Genomic DNA, 21,525 nt, shown 5'->3' on the forward strand with positions numbered 1-21,525 from the left:
TCTTATAAGAAAGATGGGAACAATTTTTTTAGCAGAGTGTGTCAAGATAGGCCAAGGGGTGATGGTTTTAAGCTAAAAGAAGGGAGATTCAGATGAGATATAAGGAAGACATTTATTTTTACAATGAGGGTGGTGAAACACCAGGGCAGGTTGCCCAGAGGGGTGGTAGATGCCTCATCCCTGGGACATTCCAGGTCCAATTGGATGGGCTCTGAGCAACCTGATCTAGTTGAAGATGTCCCTGCTCACTGCAGGGGGTTGGACTAGGTGACCTTTAGTGGTCCCTTCCAACCCAAACTATTCTATGATTTTATGATTCTATGATTCCTCAAGAGCCCTCCTAGCCTTAATTACTTCAGAAATTAAAACGTGAGGGAAAGAAATGTCTCTGGAAAAGTGGAAAGGTGATCTACTTGTGTGGGATAGAAATAGAAGCATTAGAGACACCCCTTGAAACAAGGAACAGGTAAAAGATAAATGGCAGGAGTGTGTGGACAGTTTGGCAGTGGGGGAGATTTCCTGTGCTGTAGGTGTAGATGACACCACTCTCATGACACCTCTAGCATCCAGAACAGGCAGGGAGAAAGAGAGAAGTGTTGTGTTACCATGTATTAACACACTGTAGCTTGAGGGTATGCAGGGGCTGGACATTACAAGCCACCAAAAAGGAAGGGTCCTAATGAAAAGTTGGACAGACTCTGTCTTGAGCAACGGGCCTCCTGCAGTTAAATCAGGAGATAACAATGTAACAGCCATCTGCTGGTGCACAATAAATAAGATAAAAACACTTTGCCTGCAGGCTGCAAGCACCACTGACAACTGGACAGGAAAAATCTTTCATTGAGTCTATATCCTGCACAACAATGACCAGAATTGGTTTGGCAACCAGGCTGAAGGACAAGTAGTCAAAAAAAAAAATAAAAACAAAATTACAAAGACCAGGAAAACTGGGGAAAAAAAAGGAAAAAAAGGGAAAAAAAGCCACAAAAAATTGCTGATGTGTTGGTTTTTTTATTATCACTAAGTGTGGATGGCTCAGTAAGTGCCATTGTACCCTCTGAGCAAATACTGAACCAATACAGTAGTAAGGATTATGTATAATTATCCTGGCTATAATTAAAGCACATAGAATTACAGTAGCAATTATGTTTTTATACCTGATATTTTGAAGAGGGAATTATCTTTCCCTGTTTAAAAATTAGGTGTCTGGTTTAACTGAATTTCTCTGAGTACTTGCTGGATAGAGAGAGGTATCTCCAAGGTATGATTCACTTCATGTCTCTTGGAATAATACAAATTGCCTTCTGTGGGTCTCCTTCTCTCCACTGACTATGGACTTTAGGGCACTAATACAGAGGAAAAACCTGAAGTTTCATATGCATAAATTTAGATGAGGTAATGATCAACCTGAAATTAATTTCCATTTCACAAGAGCTTGGCACTTGCTTCGTGTCTTCAGTGTCCAGATGAGTTCAAATGGATGTAGTTAAAGATGAAGATTTCAGAGTTCCTGGAGCTGTGTACAAAATACTCTTTCCCACACATTGTGCTCTGAGTGTGGCAATGCAGAGAAGGTGGATTGTGGACTCAAGGCTACAAATGAATAAATAAATGACAAAATAATCTTTAGGAAAAAGGATCCTGGGAAACAAGGATGAACTTGTTCCTCAATGGACAGTGCTAATTAAGTGATCTGCAGTAGCAGGAATGGGTACTAAGAGGACATGGACAAAATTATGTTAATTATTAGCAAAGGCTTGTTGTTAACTAACACTGATGGGAGGACTTTGTGTCTCTCAGTCGTTCAGCTGTGAAGATAATTTCATGGAATCATAAAAAATAAAATAAAAAAATGACTATAAAGAGAACATCTAATCAATGTACATATCTGCTGTCAACAGCTTAATAATTCTTTCCTCCTGTCCACATGCTTTCATTTTTCCCTGGTAGATTTTCATCCATTTCAAAGGTTAAAAAACCTAGAAGGACTATGTTTTTTTTGTATCATGCAGACAGGAGCTTGCAGAGACTTCATAATACCCATTAGGTAATATTAATACCAGAGTCAAATAGTATTATCACTACTAAGGTAGGTTCTCCTTTTAACAACAACTCATGTGGAGCAGCAGTTGGGTTGTACAAGGTTTGAAGTTGGCATCTAATAGGATTTGCTTACCAAGCATGGTGAGACCATGGGTCTTTTGGGCCAAACTTCAAGTGGTAACAGAAAGAGAGAACGGAGAAAAAGGCACCAGCCTGGCTGGCCATCTGCAATATTTTTTGCAAGACAATGGCCACCACCTATGTCATCCCTTTCCGTGGAAGTGTTGAAGGGCAGGTTGGATCAGGGTCTGAGCAACCAGGCCCAGTGGGAGGTGTCCCTGCTCATGCAGGGGGGTCGGTGCTAGTTGATCTTAAAGGTCCCTTCTAACTCAAACCATTCTATGATGATTCTATGAACTCTGTAAAGTAGCAATACATGCTGGAAGCAGAAACAGCCCAAACTTTTAATCTTTCATTTGCTTGCTTGGTTGCTGGTCCCAGCTGCAAGGGGCAGAAGGATGGTGTGTCTCATTTCTACAGACCACAAAAAAAGCATGAAGGAGCTTCAGCATCTCTCCAAGCATCCTTAATTCTCACTGACTCTTCTCTGGACTCCCAAATCCTTCTCCTCAGAACTGCTTTCCAGTAGGTCCACCCCTAACCTATATTTTCTGTTATATTCTACTGTTTCCTACAGTATTTTTTTTGACACTGAAGCTCAACTCCAGACCTCTGAAGAGTTTTGGGTTTCCCTTTCCATTAAGTACCTAAGTGAGGTTCTATACTCATGCTGGCCATGCAACTTTACCAGACAGAGGCAAAGAAGAAAGAGAAAAGACTTTACCATCTTCAGAGATGATAAATCTAAACAGTGCAGGACACTTGACAAAGACGATTTCACCCACACTTGCAGGTTTCCAGCATGTAATATTGTCCCACATTCCTGGGCAACCTATAAAAGAGAAGGAGAGAGAAAATAAATCAGTGGTGGAAATCCATTCCATTTGTCACACTCTTATGGCACGTTTGAGTTGGTTCTTTCTTCTAACCATAAAACTGCACCTATTTAGAATAATCAACATTCATTTTGCAATAGGCTTTCCTGGAATAACATACATTTCACTCATAACAACAGCATGAAACATGTAGCTTCATAGCACAATGACCAGACTCAATCCTAGAAGATGACATTTCTTAGTTCCAGTTAAATGACTTCAACAGACATTAGAAACAATTTTTCTCTTGAGCATATTGCTATCTTTTAGTATAATTTAATCCTCTTCCATTATTGCTGAGTCAAATCTTTAGGTATATTTGACTTAAATTCTATAAATTCTTGTTGTCTCTAATCTTTGCCAAAGGTTGAGTGCTGGAATAGTTTTGAATTTCACCCAGGGAGACAACTGGAAACTCAAAACCAGATTCTGCTTCATCCTACAGCCCATTTTGTGGTCAAGTGAGAGAAGTTCACCTCTTTGATATTAATTTTATTGAAAAATATTGGAAGTAGACATGTCCTCCACTACTAATGAACAGCCATAATATAATTCACTACCTGTATTGCAGTTTTTTGCTCTGAAGAATATAAACTCACAATGTCAAAAGGATGATTTTGACCTGTAATTATTTCTTGTATAAGCTAAAGACGGAGTCAGTCCTTGAACAACTCTTCAGAGATTCAGCTTCAGGTAACAAGCTTTGAACTAAAGATCTAAGTGGTGAAGAACCAACCTCCTGTTACATGCATACAGAGAGAGGAGATGATGGGATTGTGGATGGGAGTCATCTTCTCTTAGACTATGGGAACAATTCAGGTCCATTATGCTATGGTGAATATAATAAAGGGGTTTAGTTCCTGCTTCCTTCTGATCACTGTGCCAGACACATGACAAACTATGACTGGCTTTCAAGAAGCATAAGCCCTCTGTAATTTTGTAAACCACCTTTTCATTAGCTCATAAACCTAGAAGACTTAACTCAGAGCAACCTCTAAAATTTCCTACTAATGTCAAAAACCAAAATGACTTAGTGAAGGAATCTCAAAAGAAGATCATCATCTCCCTCAGCAGGAAAAGAAAGAATAACTAAATCTAAACAGCTTCACTACTTATTTGTGTTTGATGTTGAGATCAAGCACATAATCTTATCAACAGTTAAAAGCCACAAGCTTAATGATTTTTAAAGTGGTGTTATGTCATGATGTCCCAGGAAAAGGAAGATCTTCATAAGATAATACTTCCACCCTGCCACAAGTACAATATAATGAAGTTTGGGTGATCAGCTTGCAAAACCAGTGTGGACTTTATCAGCTTTGGTAATAGTAGCAGATTTCCATCAGAGGAGAATGTTTGCACACAGGGCTGGACTTGGTGTATTTTCTCCATCATCTTCAGTGGCAGGGAACCAAGCCCTATGTTTTCTCCCCAGATATAAGCCTGATACTGCCATCTGTGGTGAGTAGGGCAGTTCTGAGTGACACAGTGTTTGAAGAATTAGGTCAGCATCAAAGAACACTGTTATAATTATGGCATATGATCAGCAGCAGATAATAATTCATTTGAATTAAAGGATGCAGCATCAGATCACATAATATAAATTAATAACCCTATAAAATCCCGACCTTATTAGCTAAAAATCTGTCAAGATTTGCCAGATGCACCAGAATACAGTATTACTGCAAAAATGCTCATTAAATCACTGCATGAGCTGGAAAAAAAAAAAAAAAAAAAAGAAGAAAAAAAGAAGAACCTTTTACATTTCCCTCCCCTTTTTTCTTTCTTCCACTCCTACCCCAGGTTGTTTTCTTTTCCAGATGAGGATCTCATTATACAAGCACTGGCATCCACTAGAACATCTCCAAAAGTCTCAAAAACTGAGGTTTGAAAAGCTTTGTGATACAGCCAGCTTAGTAAAGATGGAAATCAAGACCACATTGAGCACTATTAGATTTTACTCTCTTTGATACTTAGTGTCTGTCAATGCAGGAGGAGCTGTATTTACCATGTAAATCTGAAAGTAAGTAGCAATAGGTTTATAGTTCCCTCATTTATGGGACTTTATATAAGAGCAAGGAATGCGTAAATATTCATGGTAATGAGACATTTGCTTACAGAAAGTGTTACAAACCATAAAAGTGGCAAATGACATCTTCTAAAAACCACATAGAATCATAGAATCATAGAATGGTGAAGGTTGGAAGGGACCTTCAAGATCATCAAGTTCCAACCTCCCTGCCATGAGCAGGGACACCTCCCCCCAGACCAGGCTGCACAAGCCTCATCCAACCTGGCCTTGAACACCTCCAGGGAAGGGGCTTCCACAACCTCCCTGGGCAACCTGTTCCAGTGCCTTCCTGCCCTCATGGTGAAGAATTTCTTCCTGATGTCTAACCTAAATCTCCCCTCTTTCAGTTTAAAACACTTGCTAGCCTTGGTCACCTAAACTAATGGGTCTGATAGGAATAGGGAAAACTTTCTTAATTCTTACTATCACTTCAACATTAATTGTTTTCCAAACACTGGGATAGCAATAGATACTGCAAACCAATGTACAGAAATGGAAGATAATCCTCATACTGCAGAAAAGGAAGTGTAGATATGGAATAAATAACTCATAGCACTGTGTATCAAATTCAGTCACAGCAGGTGGCTGGTTTTTATGGTAATACTGTGCAACAGAATCATTTTAAAAGAAATTGTAAGTTCACCATGCTAGAAAGCACTGATGTGCTGATATTAGAAGTGAGGGATAGAGAAGCTGACAATCCAGTAATTAGTCTTAGTTACTAAAATAGGTGGGTGATGGAGAGTGGAAGGAATTCCTCATCGATTAAAATATTGCCTGATCCTGCCTGGAAAAACATACTTACAATTTAGAAGAGCAAAGAAAAAAATGACAACAAATTAAATGGAATAAAGACTGGTGTGCACAATCTCCTCACATTTGTAAACCCTGATGGAGCCAGCAGCTCCTGCTGGGGGAAATCTGCCCACGGAAATCAATGTGACTTGAGTGTGAAACTGCACAGCAGGGTTCTCCTCTGGCTCTGATGGCATGTCTCCATCACCATGGGATGGAAGAGTAGCCAGGCTAGCTTTGAAAGACATCACTCAGACACTGCAAGCAGCAAGGTGCAGCTTCAGGTAGGCAGTTTTTCATGGTTCTTAGAATGCTAGAAATCAGTAGTAACAACAGATTGTTTGAAAGAATAAGATTTCATGTGGGACAGGATGAAAAGTGGTGGTCTTACTAAGAGATGGTCTTGAGAAGGCACCTGGTAGAAAGCACAAACTCTGCCTTCCCTCCCCACATCTGCCCTGCAGCCTGCAGGCTGAAACCCATTTTGGTAAACTTTGTGAGCTTCATCTCAGCTAACATAAGGGGTGTAAAGCTTGACGTTTGATCTCGGGTAAGTACTTATGCCTTCTTTGTAGCATGGGCAGAAGAGTGCTTCATCTTATTCAGCTAATCATCTCCTCTCTGATGGAATGGAGGATCTTTTGGGAGCCCCCATCCCTTGTTACTGACTTTTGAGGAAAAAAAAACAGTCATTTTTAACTTGAGATGGCTAAGATTACCCTTTTACCCTCATTCATCTAAGCAAAATTTCCTCTCTAGAGAGACTTTCCAGATAGGGATAGTCCCATGTCAAGGTGGTGGAGGTGACTCAGGCTATAGGTGTATTTCCATCTCTCCACTGACTACACTAAGTAGAGCAAGGTTAAGAACCACCTTAGCTTAGACAGCTGCCTATTCAGTGGCTGAATCTTGTATTCCCCAGAGGGTCTATGTGGTCTTTTGGAGCAGATATGAACCAACTTGGGCAGAGGGCTGAGCAGTGGCTATGCAGCCTCCCTTTCTGATCCTGAGCACAGGAGACCAGCTGAGAGCTGGGACACGTAACTGCAGGCTGTGAATGGTGTCAGAGCAGCTGTGCAGCTCCTGGGCAATTCAAACCAAAAGGCAAACCACAGTGGCTGCTCATGAAAAGCTACATGGTCAATACCTATATCTCTGTCTCAAGCTTCTCCTTGCAAGAGTGAGATAAAACTCATGTTTAGACTGCAAGATCCCTGAGGCAGGATCCACCCTGCAATGTTCTTGTGAAATGTTATTTCAAAACACAGTCCTGATTTCAGCTAAAGCACAACATGGATTTTATATTAATTTCATATGAAGCCCCTGACACTTGAGTTTCAATTCAATGTTGTTGAAGCTGAGGGGGTGCCTCATATACCTAAGAATGGAACTGACCTGGGGGTCACTGAAGAAGGATTGCACTTTCAGAGAAAGTCCAAAGGTGGAAAGTGTGGATATTGATCATTGCAGAACTTCTGATGTAATTTTAAATTATACCTAGTGCTAAAACCATTCAGCTTATCCTCCTTCCTTGAAGGCTCATCCAAGCCTTGTTCCTGACTTTTGCTTCAAATTAAGCCTCTTGGAGCAAAATGTTTTCTCTTTACCTGCTACTCCTCGCAGCTGAGAGGCTTCTCACCTGAGATGTCTGGACAAGCACCAGGAGAAAAAAAAAAAAGGAAAAAACCCAACAAAGCAAACTATGCTGCCAGAACAGCAGTAGTAAACAGCTCTTCTGAAATTGTGTCCCTTCATATTCTTTTTCTCCTCTGTCTAAGGGTGCCTTGAGAGTCACAGTTTTTATAACGTCTAGATATAAAACCCGATTTTGGGCAGTCCCAAAGCTGAAGTTCACTGAGTTCAAGGAAATTATTTCACTTTAAATCCACTAAGGACAGAGGCTGTTATTTGCTACTAACACAGAGTCACTGTGTCACCAGGACTATGTACAAACTGTTCTTTTTCTACAGATTTGTGACCTGGTTTCTCATGGTGTCTCTGCTGCAATACCTTCATTTAAACTCTCTAGAACAGTATCCACAACATCTTCCCTTTTCCTTACCTTGTCCCTCATGCATCCTATCTTCTTCTCATCTCTGCTAGTGTTTGGCAAGAGAAGGTGCAAAAGCAGAGATAGGCTTTTTGGATGGTAAGACCCTGTGTACTAATTCATTGCTCACTCACTCACTCCTCTTGATAAAGTGGGTAATTCCTGGGTAAGTAAAGTGGGTGAGTCCTACCTGTCCTCCTCCACACAGAACTAATTCTTTTAACAACTTTCTTACACTCAGGATACCATTTACACTAAACTTAGAGGAATTTGTAGCTTTGAGAATGGTGTATCTCTGACAAATGTTGCTGACTTTATTCAGTGGACTCTTTTGGGCGAAGGTGGGAAGTGAAAAAAGGAGCTTTAGTTACAGAAATGGTCATTCTGCAGGTGTTTCAACTTAGGCAGCAAATTTAAAAATCTGTCAGATTCAAAGGTCTCTTTTGAAAGTCCAGCCCATGAAAGAGTAGAAAAGAAAAATCAACTGAAATGCCAAAATTATTAAAGACGAGAAAAAAAATACAAAGAGGAGAAAAACCACTAAAGGAATTCTATGCTGGAAAAGTGAATATGTGATTTTGTACAAAGCAAAAAATGTCATTCCTTCCTTAATAGGTCTTATACACAAAGCAGGCATGAAAGACAGAATACAAGGGCAAGCTGAGCAGAGAAAAAGGAAAGGCTTTTCCCTTCCCTCTTCTGCTCCCAATATAATATTTATTTATTTCAACAAAGTCTATTTATTCAGCACTTGTCATCTGGCTTAGCTATTTCATGAAGAATTTGTTCTTCTATTCAAATGTTACTGCTGCTGCACCAGGAGGCACCTTGTATTCTCTAACATGGAATATATTCACCTTAACATTGTAGACATTATATATGTGAATTTGAGCTGAGTTCTTCTGCATTTTTTTTACAGTGCATGAAGAAAAACAGACACCCTTGGAGGGCACTGCTAGAGGGTTTCGAAGATAAATTGTCTTCTAGAGATGTGTATTTTTTTCCACTGTTTAGAAAAGGCACCAAGACAAGCCTAATTTTAGGCTAAAAAGAACTGGAATTAGAGCAGAGGAATTCCACGTATTTAGCTGAAGTGACTCAGCTCAGTTTATACGTTAAGAAATATAAACTGTGTTCAACTTTACCAACAGTTGGCCCACCTTAATATTTTCCATTACCTTTCTCTGGTGCAAAGCTGTGCAACATTATGACTATTTGGCATCCATTCTTTATATGTCATGATAATTCCATAAACTGTGATAGCATTTTCTACTGGTACCTCGTTATCAGCAAAGTGAGTTGTTTTATGGGATGACATTTTCAGAGGTGCAAGATGTACTAAGTGCAGGATGGTTTTCAAAGAACTATTAAAAACACCAGCTTATTTTATAAAAGAAACCATTGGAAAAAAAATATTTGAGATGTTTCACTTCTTATCTATCATGTTAATCTTAGATTATATTAAAAACTTAAGTGAAAGAAACAGAAACTGTTTTTTTCTTTGATTGGAATGGTGAGTTTTATAGCACAACAGTAGAAAGAGAGGAGCTGAAGATAGCAGGCTTTGACTCTCAAAAGATTAAGTGCATATGCTTTGCATTTGCCAAATATAAATTGTATATTTTAGAACTGGGAGCTACTTTTTTTTTTATTTAACCAGAGTTCAACAGAGAGGATTTCACCTGACTTGGGTGTTCTGCATCACTCTAGCACTTTGGTTCCCCGTCCGACCACCTTAGGAGCAAAGCCACACAAATGACAGATTAGAACTGTGTCCATATTCCCACCATACTGGTGGGGAAAAAAAGTAGATCCAAACAAACATACAAGTCACTGTTTGACCATGATCTGTGTGAGAGGTGAAAAGGAAATTAAGACCCTTCTCATTTGTGCAAAAATTAGAACTACTCTCCTCAAGAGGCTGGAAAAGTTCTTGTCTACACCTCATGTGAAACACACTTCAAAAAGAAAGGCTAATACTAAATTTTGGGTTTTTTTTCCTTGAATATTTTATACATGGCAAAGATCAGCTTTTAAATGACAGGAGCTGTTCTCCATAATCACAGAGGTATCAACTTTTTTTCTTCAAATCTTTTTAATTCTTTACACTCACAGGGTATTTATTCTAAGCTCTCACTTACTGCTGTCCTTGTATTGTTACCTGCCAAGAAAAGCTCACCCAAGAAAATCTTCAGAATCCTTTAAGTGCTGCCAACCAATTGGCCTTAGGTGGGCTTGGAGAGTGTTAAAAGGAAACTTCAATTTGGCAAAATCCTTGGAACATTTCTTTGTCTAATTATACAGATGAGTAAAAAGCCAATGATCTGGGAAATGGAGAAGTGTTTTTTAAAGAAAAAAAACAACAAACTTTATTTCATAATAATAAAAAGGATTGGCTATTCATCCATGAGAAAGTCACCACTTTGCTGTTCTGGAGGAAGAAAGATTCTGTAAAATTGTTCCAAAAATTGAAGGATTTTATTCCTCCATGTGGGAGGACAGAATGACACTTACAAGCTGCCAGAACCCAAGGCAGTGCCGAGCTCAGCAGCTGCAGATAATCTGGCATCACTCAGGACATGGGTTATGTGAGATCACGGGGCACTGCTGGAGGCAGCCTTGCCTGGCACAGGCTGGTACCTCTCATTTCTTTTATTGCTGGTAGCAGGCAAAATGACTGTCAGCAGCAGACTCCACCACCACACCATTCTGATACACTTCTCTGCCTTCTTAGGAGAAGAGATCATGCACTTTCCTTTGTCATTTCTATCTTCCATTAACTCTCCAAGCTGAGAGGTGGGGAAAAAAGAAGGTTATTCCACCTGTGTCTAGAAGACTTTGCATACATCACAGTGCTATAAGGCTTAAGCCTTCAGTGACTGGGCTCAGAGACATTTCTAGGAAGAACACAGTAAAATACTGGCTGAAGTTTGCAGAGTAAAGACAGAGTTTGAGAAGAAAGCAACAGAGTAAGAACCAGAAAGATGTGTTCCTCTTCCACAAAGCCCAGCCTTTGCACACCTGAATGGATCCTCCACTTCACAGACACAACCTACCCATAAAAAAGTGATGATTAATGACAACCAGGTGGAGCACTATCAGTTGTGATCTTTGAGGATAGTTTCAATTAAGAATATTAACTAGGCTTACAATTGGTTGTGGAGATAGAGGAGTGGGACAGAAATAAAGGTGTATTTTTAATATATTCTATACATTCTATATATTAAAAAATATATGAAATTTATTTCTTCCCCACAAGTATTATTGTGTCTCACAGAGAGTCCTGGCTTTCAACTGGAGCTCTAGGTAAGGAATCTTTCCAACCTGTATAGCTGAAAAGTTCATTGTCACTTCTGCCACCCACAAAGCGTAGTGATATTTGGCCCATGATGAGGTTTATGGGCCTGTGAAGAAGACATCTGTAAAGAACACCAGAATAACTAGTTGCCATAGACACAGAGAAAGCAGAATTTTTTTCAGTGTTTCTTTTTGGTGTTTTGAACTCTGCATTCCTTTGAAAATGCAGAGAGGATTTGCTTGCATGGAAGAAGACAACAGGAAGCTTTGGTATCAAGTCTCTCGAGCACTGAGGTTTCCCAGTAATAAACTCAGGGCTTTAAACCTGTTCTACTGCAAAAGAAAAACATTCTTCTATGAAATTCTCCTACACATATATTAAGTTCCCTCAAATGAAATTTACAAATTATCATGATTTAGGTTTCATGGTAGCTCTGGAGGCAAGACTGTTTTCTGCTCTTTTTACAGCTGGAAAACTAAACAAAACAAAACAGATGGTGATATTGCAATCTAGACACTCTAGAGCAAGAGCTGGAACAGAGCTCTGAAGGAAGCTGCCCCTCCATGCTCAGGCTCCTGTGCTCCCAACTCTCTTGCTTTTCTATTGTTTATAAATAGAGTTGTCTCAGTGGAAAAGGCACGTCTGCAGTAGAAGATAACTTATAACAGATCTTGGGCCAAATTCATTCCTGATGTAACCGCAGTGACGCCAGTGTGCAGACTCCTGAGAGCCATTTATTCCTTGTTTACTCCTTCAAATTTTCTGCGAATGAGGAATGGCTGAATTAAATAACTTAATTTATTTCAGCGTGCAAATTCCATAATCTCTCCTGGAAATTGTTCTATTGGTGAGTCAAATAATTTCTTATTAGAGCCCACGGGACCCTATGATCGAGTGGAGGAAACAAAAGAAATGCCTACGTTATAAGAAGTCAGTTCAAACTCTGGTAAGAGGCATTTTAACATGTTGCATTTCACACTCCTGAGCAGGAAAACAGAAGCTGCATTTTGTTCAAGCTTTTGGAGTAACTGAAAAACAACTCTTGAAGCAAAGGTATGATTCAGCAACAACGTCAGAGTGTAACAAAGCCTGTCTCCTGTCTCCTATTGAACCTCTCTGTCTCTGCCTGCAATGTATTCAGAGAGTAGAAAAAATACCACCAACAAATAAATGCAATCCAGCTTCACAAGGTTTTGGTTACCTCTGGGATAGTGTGGTCAGTAGGAAAGAGACTACAGGAAATGTTATTACTATTCAGTGAAGTCCCAGCAACCAAATGTCTTCCTGTCAAAAGTAAAGCTGCATAAAGCTGTACCTCTTGATCTGGGCAGATTTCGATTTGAAGTCAGTGAGAAGGCAACATGAAGGGTATCAGTAGATGAAAATGGAGGTAAAGTGCATGATGAAGAAGGACAAAGGAGATGCTAGTGAAGCATAGACAAGAACCATGATCATTCCCCAGCTAATGAATGGTGAATGTTTAAATTTCTAATAGTTATTTATTTATTTATTTTTTTATTTTTATTTTTTTTCCAGGAAAGGTTTTTTTTTGCAGAGAGAGAAGAGGAAGAAATGACATGGAATACAGACTGGGAAGGAACCACCAGTGCCACCACACCCAGACCAGCACTCTCACTGGCAAGCAGGCAGAGGCCATACAAACTTAATCCAGAATAAAGAAATGTGCACACACTGCTTACAACTCTGTGTCGAGTAAACTACAAAATCTCCCTACAGCCTACCATAAAGTACCAAAAAACAACTCCCACATAAATATCATTATGAGACATAGGAAAAGGTCAGAAATGTTTCTGATGTTTTAGATACATGAAACATCTTAGGTGAAAAAGTACAAAAAACATAGAATGTGAACACAGGAAGGCCCAAAATTACAGTGGTGATAGTGAAAAATCTGAGCTGCTAGACCCAAGAGAATTCCCCATTGCTTGCATTTAGATCAGATCCTCGGAGAACAAGTGTGGTGGATCTGTCTGTCTCTGTCTAAAGACTGGGAAGATACAGCAAAAAAAGGGAAGCAGTCATTACAGAGTGCTGAAGTTGTCATCACACTAGGTAGATTTATGGTAGAGTTCCTGTATCATCAGTTCCAACTAGAATCAGAATCATAGAACTGTTTGGGTTAGAAGGGACCTTAAAGATCATCAGGTTCCAACCTCCCTGCTATGAGCAGGGACACCTCCCACCAGACCAGGCTGCAGAAGTCTCATCCAACCTGGCCTTAAAAACCTCCAGGGATGGGGCTTCCACAACCTCCCTGGGCAACCTGTTCCAGCACCTTCCCACCCTCATGGTGAAGAATTTATTCTTGATGTGTAACCTAGATCTCCCCTCTTTCAGTTTAAAACCATTACCCTTTGTCCTATCACTGCCCTCTCTGGTGAAAAGCCCCTCCCCAGCTTTCCTGGAGCCCCTTCAGGCACTGGAAGGTGCTCTAAGGTCTCCCTGGAACCTCCTCTTCTCTAGGTTGAACACCCCAGCTCTCAGCCTGTCTTTGTAGGAGAGTTGCTCCAGCCCTCTGATCATCTTCATGGCCCTTCTCTGGACACACTCAAGGAGTTCTAAATATATATGAAAATTTGCAAACATATAATCAATACTCTTTTACTGGTGGTATTTATTGGAATGTGGAATAATTATGGGAAAAAAAACCAGACAATAAGGTTGCAGGGATCTGTGGAGGTCATAAAGGTTATTCCCTGCACCCAGGCAAAATAAACCTTAACCAAATTATCTAAAAGGAAGTTTGGAAGTTCTCATTGTCTGTAGTAGTTTTATTACCTGAACAAACAGTGAGAAAAGTGCATTACAGGGCACAATTCTGCACACCTGAGTTGTAGAGTAAAGGTCTTTTCAATCATTTGACTTGCAGGGACTCTCATAGGATCAGTGTCATATCCAAAGATGGTAACAAATGTTTCATGATATTCTGAGAATGAACAGATGTAGTATGACTTAAAAGATAGAAAATTAACTCCTACTGTACAATTCAGAGGTAGAAGATATTTTTAAGTATTAGTATGTATTAGTACAGGTGTAAAGTATAGGTATATATTTACATGTATGATCAGATAGGTTATTCTGGCCTAAAAGTAACTGCTAAGAGTACATGTAAAAGAACAGTTAGGAAGCACATGCTCAATTTGTAACCCAAGTGAGAAATCTTTTTCATGCAAACATGAACAATAAGCTGTTGTAATCACACCATTTGAACTTTTAAGTTTTCAATCCAGAATAATAATAGGAAATAAAATCAGTGCTGTTGGTGTAGCCTGTATGAGCACAATTGTGAAAGAGCTCCACTGACTGGGAGTACTGTATTTAATGTTGTTCTACTTTATTGAATTAGGATAACAATGGATTCAGTTTTAAGTAATTTAATCATTTGGCTGTAGGACCAAAACCTGAAGCAAAGTCAAATGCTTTCATGTCTTGGGAACAAAGATGAGATATGTTCTTAAAATATAAACGACGGTGCATTTTAATTAATTGTTTGTGGCCATTATTTCAGTTTGGCTTTGCTCTTGTCACATGGTTTGGGCATACTCTTGTTACACTAATACTCTAATAATATTTTTTCTCTTCTAAAGCATTTCATTGTGCATCAACTTCTATTTCTGGCAATTTTTTTCACACAGATTCTGGTTTCTCTCTCAATTATAGTACCTGCAGCTTCTCACTCATTCATAATTTAGGAGTTATTCTAGCCTTGCCTTTTGTTTTGGTTGTGATTTCTAGTTGCTTTGCTTCACTGTGCTTGCTTTGATTTGTTTTTCTGTAAAGGAGGCAAACCAATCAATTTTAGCAACTGTGTGAGCATGAAATGCATGTCTTGATAATGAGAAGTGCAAGCTACTATGTAGAGGCAGGCATTCAGGGAGCCTGAAATGGCTTTTAAGAGTAATCAGAAAGACAAGGAGAAGGATCAATAAGAAGAGTACATCCAGTTACTTGTACACAGGACCCAACTCTCTGCAGCTGAAGGGTGAAAATGGCACCATCTAGATTCAGACTTGCCTCACTTGGCGAAACTAATTGGGTAGGGTTCCCACTTAGTTTACTAAAACCAAAACTTGCACCAGGAAGTGAAATAGGCAGCTAGACTCTATGAGATTATGGATACACCTTGTGTGGGACTCAGCTTGTGTATTAAGACACCTTAATTTATCTATCAACTGTACAAGGAGCCTTGGGAGAGTAGCCAACTAATTTAGCCAATGAACTAGATGTCTGACATCCAGCGATGCAACTGTTCCCCAAGGAGGCCATTTCCCCCTAAGTACAGAGCTAAGTACAGTTCTCTGTACTGAGACACCAAAGTGCCTGTTGGATTCAGGAGTGGAGGGGCTGGGAAGGGAGGGCTCAGGATTCCCGCGGGAGGGCAGCAGGAGCTGTCCCTGGTGCTGTCCCGGGACATTTGCTGCACTTCTGTTTGGTGAAAGGGGTGTTTCTTCTCCAAATTATCAGCATCTTAAGAGTGTGATTTCTCACCAATCTTTTCAGAAAACAAGCTGGGTCCAGCTCTGAAGCCACCAAGAGAAGAAAGACATGAAGCTCCTGGAGCAAGTCCAGAAAAGGGCCATGAAGATGATTCCAGGGCTGGAGCAGCTCTGCTGTGGAGACAGGCTGGGAGAGTTGGGGCTGTTCAGCCTGGAGAAGGCTCCAGGGAGACCTTAGAGCACCTTCCAGTGCCTGAAGGGGCTGTAGAAAAGCTGGGGAGGGGCTTTTCACCAGAGAAGGCAGTGATAGGACAAGCGGTAATGGTTTAAACTGGAAGAGGAGAGATTTAAGTTAGAGATCAGAAGAGAGGAGATTCAGGTTAGACATAAGGAGGAAATTCTTTCTTGTGAGGGTGGTGAGACACTGGAACAGGTTGCCCAGAAAAGCTGTGGCTGCCCCATCCCTGGCAGTGTTGAAGGGCAGGTTGGATGGGGCTTCGAGCAGCCTGGAATGGTGGGAGGTGTCCCTGCCCATGCAGGAGGGTTGGATCTAGATGATCTTTAAGATCCCTTCTAACTCTAACAACTGTATGATTCTATGATTCTATAAATATATCATTAGATGGGAGGTGAGTCTGTTTGGAGCTTGAGGCTCCAAACTACCCATGTTAAAAGGAAAAGAGGCAATTACTTCAACTTTGTAAAACATTTATAAGACACTATGTATTCATCAAGCTGGCAACATCACAAGTCTTCCTGGCATCCAGGAACAAAATTCAGAAATAAAAAGAAGAAGAAAAAACATTTCTTTTAACTGGGATCAATCTAAAGTCTGGATGACAACTCTGCTCAACTCTATTCCTTTCCAACTCTCTTGCAGGAATAATGCACGTATTTGAAAAACAGCAAATTACCTTAAAATATATAGAATAAACATAGGCTGGATCTTCTTTCCTCTTTTTTTTTTTTTTCTTTTCTTTTTTTTATATATATATATGTATTTTTTTAGCTAACATTCTGCTCTCAGCCAGCATTATTCCTGCCCCACAGAATAACCTACTTCTGTGGTGGAATTCATGTTACTAAATTAAATCTCCACCAGGGAAGCCTACCAGCAGCAGAGCTCAAGCTCATTTTTTTTCTAGTATAACATGCAAAATTCTTCTCTCTGGAATGAAACATTTCAACATATTAAGGTTTATGACCTCCAAAAAAACCCGCAACAAAACCACATAAGAAGACTTCTTTTTTGTTTCATTTCTTAAGCTGGAAAACTGCATGAAAATGAGAGACCTTTCCTCTTTTCGTTTCCTGTTCCTTCTGTTTCATGGGAGGAATTTGGGAAAGGAATTGCACACTTTCTTTTCCTCCTTTTTGCTAGAAGCAAATTACCAGCATTTTCTGAGTCAGCAGTGCTTGCTAGCAACTCTTGGGAGAAACCAAGGATCTCCCTTTCCCCACCCCCATCACAGAATCACTGAATCACAGTCATCATGGTTGGAAAGGACCTCTGAGATCACTGAGTCCAACAATTAACACACACACAAAAAAAAAACCAAAACACAAACAACCAAAACATACCCAGAAAAACCCCTACAACCCAGGCCACTAGAGCATGCCCTGAAGTGCCACATCTACCTGTTTCTTGAATACCTCCAGTGATGGTGACTCCACCACCTCCCTGGACAGACTATTACAGTGCCTGACCACTCTTTCAGTATAGAAATTCTTCCTAGTATCTAATCTAAACCTCCCCTGCCACAAGGTCAGACAATTTCTTCTGGTCCTGTCATAATTTACAACCTTCTTTCAGGTAGTTGTAGAGGGCTATGAGGTCTCCCTTCAGCCTCCTCTTCTCCAAACTCAACATCCTCAGTTCCCTCAGCAACCCATCATATGTCTTGTTCTCTAGACCTTTCACCAGCTTGGTAGCTCTCTGTCCATGCTCTGGACACACTCCATTCTCCCTTGCCCAGAAAAGAAAAAAAAAAAGTATTGGACATGCAGCTCCTGCTCTCTTGCTCTTCCAGTGATGGAAGAGGCCATGAAGTTCAGCAGACACCACAGAGTGGTCTCCACTTTCTAAATCTCTTCATCATCCAGCAGAGGAGATCAAATCTGATCCACTGTAATTTTCAACATAAGAGAGAGCATAGCTAATGTCTAATGAAGAAGAAATGTAAAGAACATTGTGGAAATAAAACAGGGCTTAGTAAGGGCTCAGGGAGTTGATCTTTAAGATATTATTATGCAGTTCTGCTTTTGAAGTTAAGTAAAACTGAATTGTCTCATTTTTGTTGTGATGAGAGAAGTATATACAGATATTTTTCTACTGCTTAGTTAAAGGAGCAGTTAATAACTTGTTATAAGACTATAACTTGCTCTTCTGTCTGAAGATGATTTAACTGGCTGTTCTTCAGCTTTATTTTGCTGAGGAAAAATCAATATGAACAATCTGTCAGGAGACCAAATTGTTATGCTTATTCAATTGCATATATTATTGAGTAGGCAGTTTCCTGTAATGAAGTTCTTGGCTTAAGTTTGTAAGTTATATTAAGAGGTAGTGGATGAAAATAAGAATAAGCTGAAGTAAGAAATGAAACTGGGCAATTTTAGGCATGGGTCACCCATGTGAGGATATCAGTGCTTGGTAAAGCCTGATTAGAGAAAACACTTCATGGTAAAGAGCAGGCTAAGAAGCCTCTCTTGAGTCTTTGGTCTAACAACACTTGATCCATGACTAGAACTTTCCAGGTGATACTACAACACATGCAGATACCAAAAGAAGTGATACTAAATATACAAAATCTGGTATATCAGAGTTTCCCTCTAGAAGCCTGGTGAGCACTGGTGAAAATGAAGTGATTCTTAAGAGGGTACAGAAAATCTTTCAACTGAAGTTAGTAATGGAAATTCATTGGAGTTGCTTCTAACCTCTTCTTGTTCCCAGCATGTTTACTGTTCTCCCATTAGTGGTCTAATCCAGGCAACCATTCCCATGAACACAGCAAGCAGCAACTAGCAAATGTGATTACCAGAGTGAGATTCAGCTGACCAATCACCAGCATATTAATCTGAATAACTATCAACATTTTTGCAGTTATAGATGGAAAGAGGCAATCCTAGAGAACAATGTCTCTCATCTGAAAGCAGGTACTTGAATAGATCTGATGAGTCATTCCCTAAAAAAGCCAACTTCTTTCCATTGATGGTGAAGGCAGCTTTGGGACAATACCAAATTTAAAATACCTATGGCATAGAAACCTAAAGATCCATGAGAAAAAACTCCATGCTGTCTCCATGCAAAAAAGCAAACAAACAAATAAAAAGAAAATCACAACAAGCAAAAAAACCCCAACAAACCCCACCCTGACCTGATATTGTTCTCGTCTTCATATTAAGGTACAGAGGAATAATCTAGGAAGTTCACACAATACCAACTTCATAGTAGGGTCACAAATGTCCCTTGGTATCCTAGAAAACATGGTCCAACCAGTTCACTTGCTGGGCTGTGTCACTTCTAGGCCTAATAAATCTACCTCTGACGAGAGGCTGAATGAAGGATTGAATAGAAGCAAAGCAGAAACAGAGGGACACCACACGATGCTTGATAACTCTCATTGTCGTTTCATGCAAGTGACCCACTGAATGACCACAATCTTCATGTGTAAGTAAAAGGGGGAGTCTGGTCATACTTTCCCACAGTAGGTCCCAGGCTGGAGCATTGCTCTCCACAAATACTTCTCTTGGAAAAGCTTTCTGCTTTTCCCAGGTTCATAGCTCTGTCAGGGGATGAAATACCAGTGTCACATGCTGTGTCTTTGCTCTAGTGTCTCTGTTCCCTTTTGTGTCTCTTCCCAGCACAGACACAGAAAAAGGAACAAGCAAGGATCCTGATTGGTTTTGGCAGCAACAGGAAATGTCATGACTTATGGGGACCCGTTGTAGGGTAGAATGAGAATCAGCAGATATAGTACTGATCCTTCGTGATATTAGGGTGAAAAAATACACCCTCAACACAGCCAAGAATCCTACTGTATTGGTGGATCCCGTTATATTCACTGCCTGCAGTTTATGAATTCATTAGCAACTGAAGCCCAGCCCTGAGGAATTATAGAAAAGATCAACAGTTTTTGTTTTGTCTTTATTAGCTATTAGCATATGTATCAGTATCTTCTGCTTCCTTCGAGGGTTTTATGAACTTAAGCTGAGATAATAAATTATTGCTATATTGTCCTTTCCTTGCCTTTGGGTGATGTGATTGATACAACCAAACTCTGTGGATGTGTGTACAGTATCCTGTAGCTGCTCTGTTAAAAATAAACACACATGTCTCTGCTAGTCAGTGTTCAGAATACTTAATGTTAGTAATCTACATTCTTTCCTCTATCTCTAGAATTTAAAAAAAAAGACATTTTTTTCATAGGTTCATCAACATCCTGCAGCAAACAAGTTTTCCTTTATTTTTTCAGAAGACTCTCTTAGGAAACATGACTGCTTCTCTGGAGATGTCTTACTCTTTCCAGTAGGATTCATAGAATCATAGAATAGCTTGAGTTGAAAGGGATCTTTAAAGGTCATCTAGTCCAACCCCTTCTGCAATGAGCAGGGACATCTTCAACTAGATCAGGTTGCTCAGAGTCCCATCCAGCTTGACCTGGAATGTTTCCAGGGATGAAGCATCTGCAACCCTCTGGGCACCCTGTGCCAATGCTTCACCACTCTGACTTAGTGAGTCTTACAGCTCTTTAGGTTCAGACTAAGAAACCTAAATATATATGTTTGTATGCAAATTAAAGTGGGTTTTGGCTGCTCAGTGCATGTCACTAGGACCACCTGAGCTATCACCTAATATCCTGCTTTGATTTCAACATTGTTCCTTGTGTAAGCCTGTCACATTCTCCAGCCCTGTGTGGGTGTCTCAGATACCCAAGGCATCTCAAACGGCTCTGGATATCTGTCTCTACACAATAAAACTCTCTCCCCAGTGTCTCAACTTCCACTATAACCCACAAAGTCAATGTCTTTACTGAAGCCCTGAAGGTAATTTCAGTGATAAAATGCAGATGTCTGTAAGTAATGACCTGTACTCAGAAGTCTTCAGGTTTTCATCATTGTTAATGGAGGGACCCTGGGTGACTAACCTGGATTGAACATGGAAATTTTTAGGGACATACACCAGGTATTTCCACTGCAAAGATTTAATTTATTTTCACAAAGAAAAGTTTTTAGTGTAACTCTAGATGCTTCAGGGGATAGAGTTGCCAGTTCAGATAAACACAGTTCTCCTTCTGTAGACCCCACGTCAGAATATCTCAATTTCCTCGGGAATCTAGAGACACTTGCTGTTTATGTGCATCCGAATCTGTTCCTAAAAAATGTCCACAATTCCCTAATTCTCTTGCTTAAGGAACTTGCTTATTGGACACTGAAGTGCAATTTACAGGCAAATTCTAGTATTCATATAGGATTTCTCTGAAATTCAGTCACGTCCAGTGCAGAGAAATAAAAGTCAATCAGTGCTGTCTTAATCCATGTTCCATCACTAGAAATAAAGATCCTAGAAACCAGACAACTGTGCCATTGATCCCAGCAAGAATTGAATTCACTCTCTTAACTGCTGTGTTTTTCTCAGTGAGACTAACAGTCTGAAGAAGCAATAAAGACTCGCTTTTGTCAGATAATGCAGCAGCCAGCCACAGAATATGCCACGGGAATAGGAACAAAAGGACATTTTCACAGAACTACCTTTTAAAAGAATATCCAGTTGTCTGGCACCTGGCTCACTTATTTGTACAGAAATAGGATCTGGTTTTAGG

At 40.0% G+C, this 21,525-nt stretch overlaps 1 protein-coding gene across 1 annotated transcript in view; it reads right to left on the reverse strand.

Annotated features, from left to right (window-relative positions):
- The window catches only part of ADCYAP1R1 (ADCYAP receptor type I), a 134,142-nt gene that overhangs the window by 48,355 nt on the left and 64,262 nt on the right, over positions 1-21,525 (reverse strand). Inside the window, exon 5 of the mRNA XM_051612366.1 lies at positions 2,888-2,995. Coding sequence (XP_051468326.1) covers positions 2,888-2,995 — 108 coding nt within the window. The remainder of the gene's footprint in view (positions 1-2,887; positions 2,996-21,525) is intronic.

The sequence above is a fragment of the Apus apus genome, chromosome 2 (assembly GCF_020740795.1).
Source record: "Apus apus isolate bApuApu2 chromosome 2, bApuApu2.pri.cur, whole genome shotgun sequence".
Lineage (NCBI taxonomy): Eukaryota > Metazoa > Chordata > Aves > Apodiformes > Apodidae > Apus > Apus apus.